At 42.7% G+C, this 5,153-nt stretch overlaps 2 protein-coding genes across 3 annotated transcripts in view; one reads left to right on the top strand and one right to left on the bottom strand.

Annotated features, from left to right (window-relative positions):
* The window catches only part of LOC113212487 (uncharacterized), a 215,068-nt gene extending 210,266 nt beyond the window's left edge, over positions 1-4,802 (top strand). Inside the window, exons 9-11 of one of the 2 annotated variants that reach the window (XM_052266156.1) lie at positions 37-241; positions 597-937; positions 1,159-4,802. In XM_052266156.1, coding sequence (XP_052122116.1) covers positions 37-241; positions 597-937; positions 1,159-1,428 — 816 coding nt within the window. In that variant the 3' untranslated portion in view covers positions 1,429-4,802. Of the gene's footprint in view, positions 1-36; positions 242-596; positions 938-1,155 lie in introns of both variants that reach the window. The other variant, XM_052266155.1, reaches the window with a different exon arrangement.
* Positions 4,416-5,153, bottom strand: part of LOC113212480 (WAS/WASL-interacting protein family member 1-like) — a 39,090-nt gene continuing 38,352 nt past the window's right edge. Inside the window, exon 14 of the mRNA XM_052266047.1 lies at positions 4,416-4,428. Within this exon, the coding sequence (XP_052122007.1) occupies positions 4,416-4,428 (13 nt within the window). The remainder of the gene's footprint in view (positions 4,429-5,153) is intronic.

The raw sequence follows: 5,153 nt of genomic DNA, 5'->3' as shown, positions 1-5,153 counted from the left end.
GCTGACCGTGTGCCCTCTTGCTCCTTCCTTCCGCAGTTCCAGCGCGCCGACGAGCCCGAGTGCTCCGAGGTGTGCCAGTGCCACCCGGGGGACTCGCTGTCGTGCAACATGGTGTGCGTGGCCAGGACGCCGTGCCGCACGGACTACGCCTTCTACAACCACGCCTCTCCCGCCTACCAGGCGTACCGCGGCCGCTGCCTCTGCTACTCGGGCCGCTTCATCTGCATGCGGCCGGCGCCAGGTTGGTATCTCACTCGGGGGACAAGACATAGGGAGGGGACATGCACCACTTTTGTCGTTTTAAGGGACGAGGGTACCTTTTTCACGGCACCTTTTTATTTTCGTCCCACAGCGTTGAAAATAGCTGGTTTTGGAGGACATTAAAAATGTATCCCAATAAGTAATTATTTTGCTGTGTGGCATTTTTGCTTGACAAAATCAATGTCTGGAAAGCTTAAGTTTTATTTCTCATAATCAATCCCAAGGTCACTTACACGGCTATAAAAAAATTAGCCTCATACTAGTTGTTAGGTTTTATTTTCTTTTTGTTTTTTTCTCTTTACGACATTGCAATGTACTTTTTTTTGTGCCCGCAGACACCTACTCGCTGCCGGAGGGGGTGTTCCTGTTCGTGGGCTACTCGGAGCGGGAGGAGGCCATGATGCAGGAGCTGTCCAACCTGACGGTGGCCGACGTGGCGGCCACGCTGCAGGAGCACATGCGCGCGGGCCTGCACCACGTCCCCGGCGAGCCCGACCGCCACGCGGACCGGCACGCCGAGCGGCAGACGGACAACGCGGTGGACGCGCCGCGCGAGGTCATGTGCACCCTGCTGCTGCACAACGTGACGCGCGGCAACCTCATCCTGGTGGCCAAGCTGGTGCAGACCAACGTCACCGAGGAGCTCAGCCAGGCCGACATGCTGCGCAAAGAGAAGGTAAACGGGACACGGTTTCTCTTTGAGCGAACAAAATCACCACTCTCACAAAATTATCGTTGAAACAAAGAACTCTTGTTTTCCTCAGCTCAAACAAAATTTGTTCAATTTGAAGAAAACTGTAGTCCAAAAATATGTATATTTCTGGTGCAAAATGTTCGTTATTTGATATAATGTGCGTTTACGAAAAGATTTTGACACCGTCCGATCGTTTGCAGGAGGAGTGCGTGGGGCCGCTGCACGACATTGTGGAGAAGATCAACTCGCGACACTCGGACTTCAACTCGCACCTGCTGCTGTCCATCCTCAAGCTGGGCCTGGTGGAGGTGCGGGTGCCGGACCGGTCGTCGTCCGCGTCCTCCGCGCAGGTGCGCGCCCTGGACGCCACGCCGCTCCTGCTCGCCTGCCTGCTGGCGCACGCCCTGGGCGTCCTCCTGGCGCTGAGGCCGAGACCGCGACCCCCATTGCGGCCGCAGGACACCAGTCACTGATATAGACATTCCCGTCGTTTTATTCATTTTCTTTCTTTCATGTTTACTTTGGTCAAGTCGCGCGGAGTTTTCTTTTCCCTCTTCCAGCCCTCTGTGCGGGAGCTGCTGGCAGCTGTCGCCGGGTGGCATAAGAGTATGCGTCGTCCTTCTGTTGCATCTGGAATTTCGTACAAATCTCTATCAAGTTCGCGTGAAGGGACGTCAAGGCGTCTGTCAGCGAAGGAAAGTAACAGAATAGCTGGGGCCTTTTTTTTACTCAGAAAAAGGCCATGTTTGCACAATTTATAAGAGTAACTATTGTGATATGTACACATTCGGCAACAACTAATTGCTGCTGATTGTCATTTAATTCTCGATTGTAAAGTAATTTATTCTGCAGGCACATGAACAGCCTTGCTGTTCAGCCGGCCAAAACGATGACATATCAGTCCCATTTTATTGAATGGGGCGCCTCTCACGGTGTTTAGGTAAATGATGTGAAAGTAAGAAAACGTGTGCGTTTAAGAATAGTTTATAAAATAATTTTGTTGCGATTTTCCTTGAAGTCGTAAAAATGCATTGTAATATAAGGATGTCACATGATAGAGTTAATATACTTCCATTGTTTCACATATCATGTTTTTGGTTTAGAGGAAAACAGTCCAATTTGGTATTTCTTCTAGTTAACTCGCTAAAATATCTTTGACTGGTTTTTAAATCAATATCTAGGATGAAATGGAACTTTAAATGAGGCTGTGTTAAAGGGAGTAACATCGTTCTGGCGCTGTCTCACTCTCTCTCTTTATTGTTTCACTTTCTTTTGTTTTATCAACAACTCTGAGGATGATAAAATGTTTTACATCAAAGCAATCAAAAAACCTCCCTTTAACGCTCAGAGATATCCCTGTAGAAAATGCAAGAGAGAGCATTTCTCGCGTGCAACGTCTAAATTATGAAATGTGCTGTAGACTGTTTTTACCCAATAGGGTTAATATGTACTAGATCATCTGTTAGACATTACTCACCGATACATATCAATGAACATATCAATGTGGGTGGCATATCTTTTTAGAGGGCCTTTGTGATTAGGGCTGAATGTGTATATCTTTTGCTATAGTAAGTATGTATTGTACAACACATATATTTTGATTATGTACTTAGTTGTAACGTGTGTGGAGGAAGGAACAAGGAATCATGTGTTTCAATTAATTCGTTGACTACAATCCCCTCCATTCAGATTGATAAATAATAAAAGCCTTCTCAGAGAGCATAAATTTTATCAGTGTAGTGTTTTAAAGGAAAATCCTGTACTGTTTTAGCATGAGTGATTGCAGACTATTCGTAGAATATACCTCATTATTCTTCACTTCAAGTAAATTTTTGAGATTCCAATCTTAGTTTCTTTAGTACCACTATTTGACCAAAATCCATCATGTATCCTTCCTTAGCACCCTATCTACTTTATCTTGCTCAATATTTATGTTGTTGACACACCTTTGTACCAGAGGGGTAATCTGTGCAAAGCACTTGAACGGTTTTCTACTTTGTGGGTTGTTAAATACAGAAAGTAAGGTGTGTTTCCTAATGTCAAGCCTTCAGGCTGAACAAAATCTCTTAAGACCGATGAGAGGGGAGATATTAATTATTCAGCCTCTGGAGGTCATCAAAGTAGCCTGTGGCGCTTATAGTCCATTTATAGTCTATTATGACTATGAATCTTATGAAGGCATATCAGAATGTTGCATATCAAGTAGTATTAAGAACAGGCAAAGTAGTGAGTGTAAATCTCAAAAGTGCTATGAGAATTTGGAATAGTAATTTTTGTATTATATTCCTATGTAGGCAATTGAATGGGTCTTTTGAGTAAGCCAAATAAAACTAATGCTTTAAGCTCCTTGCTTCTTTTTGTTGTGAGGGACATTGTTAAATTTGTATATTGTTTCTCTTTTTGATGTTTTAGTACCTTCATTTTATATGACTTTTGTCATAAAACATACCATAAAGTAACAAACACATATCAAAATGTGATAGATATTTATGCTGCAAATTGCTGTTGCAAAAGATAGAATTACCACTTAAATTCTTGACAGTCGTGTGAAAAACATATCAAATCCCTTTTAGGGAAATATTGTGCCCATGTGATGAAAGAAATTAATTGTTTACCTTATTTAGTTGCAATGTAAGAATGTTGTTAGTCTACATAGTACTGTATGCCGTTGACTTTATACAATGTTTACTTTTGTTATCTACTCATCCCATTCTTAAATTTTAGTTGTGAGGAGAATGTTTCGGATTGAGCCCATTGTTTTAGATTGCTCTGTGACCTCAGAATGTTATTGCCCCTCCCTATCCCTTTCTCTATAACTTTGAAAATACCGTACTCAATAAAACATAGCACAAACATTGGATGCTGAAAATTTATCATTAAATGTGGATTTTTATTTGTAGGTGTAGTAAAGAGATGACTTTAGTTGCTTATTCTAGTGTTCAATGCTGTATATCAAATCAGATTCGCAGTTCAAATCCTACCAGATGATTACCCCCCCCCCCCTCCCCCCCAAAAAAAAGCCAAACAAAAGCATCCAGGGCAAGGTAAATGGGAAAAGACTCCCAGGTGTTACTCTGTTACATGGTCCAGTATTTTTTAATGGTACTCATTTTATACAAGACTTTTTCAGAATTAAAAGTCTTTTCGTTGAACGGAGGAGCCTTGGGAGGCGTCTGATGGACCAATACAGATAACATCTATATCGAAGGATGATGTGTGCGAGGTTTGTGTGAGTGTATGTTGTACGTTGTTTGATGTCAAAATGTTTCGTTGTAGAAGAAATTTCCCGTTTAATGTGTGGTATTTTATTTCTGCATTAATTCAGGATAGAAGCATCCATTGCCTTACTTAAACCCCAAATTATATATGTTAGTATGAATTATTTTATGGTTTTATCCAGTTTATAGTATGCACAATCTTTTCCTGACCCTCAGCTAGCAGTGAATGAATGAGCGTGCTATTAAGTTTCTAGTCTTCAACCAGATAGGTGATTAAATGTAGTTTAGCCTTGCTAAGGGCACAAATAAGCTTTGAGGAGGCTGTCTACAGTTTAGCACAAGCTTACCATGTATTCTCCTTGTTTGAGGGCGTACTTCAACATATGATGAGGCACTGCTTTACTTCTTACCACCCAAAGATGTACTTTCCTTTAAAATTTTGGGTCTGCGCTCTCAGTAGGTCAAATTCACAAATCCCTGTGATTCCGAGTTCCTTCCAGTCACCTGCTCATATTGCAACCTTCGCACATCACCCTAACTCAATGTAAATAAATCATGTACAGTGTTCAAAGAGGTCAAATATGTATCAAATGTTGGAGAAATTAAAGAAAATTGCACGTTGGTTATAATTATTATCATGATCATTTCAGCCAATTGCTCCACCACCCATCGATATCCCACTATTAAACAATGTCCGTGGCGTTAGCGCCTGCAACGCGTTTGGTAGGCCAACCCGCCAAGCAGCTGTGTGGAGACGGCGGCCAGCCCCGAGCGCCATAGTGCAACGTCCCTGTTTGTAGCTACACGATTGTAGCTACAGCCGGCAGTGCCCGAGTCAGCTTAAACTGAACCGTCTATAGACGAATTCATTACTTCCGCCAAATGCTAGAATATCAATCAGAAGTAAACAGCGCTAAAAACTAAAGCGAAAACGAAATATATCAATGCCTCTCCGAAGCTCTCACCTAGTCCAAGCACTC

This window comes from Frankliniella occidentalis, unplaced genomic scaffold (assembly GCF_000697945.3).
Source record: "Frankliniella occidentalis isolate FOCC.00 unplaced genomic scaffold, Focc_3.1 Scaffold35, whole genome shotgun sequence".
NCBI lineage: Eukaryota > Metazoa > Arthropoda > Insecta > Thysanoptera > Thripidae > Frankliniella > Frankliniella occidentalis.
Note: the sequence above shows the minus strand (reverse complement) of the source record. Positions and strands in the feature narration are given on the sequence as shown.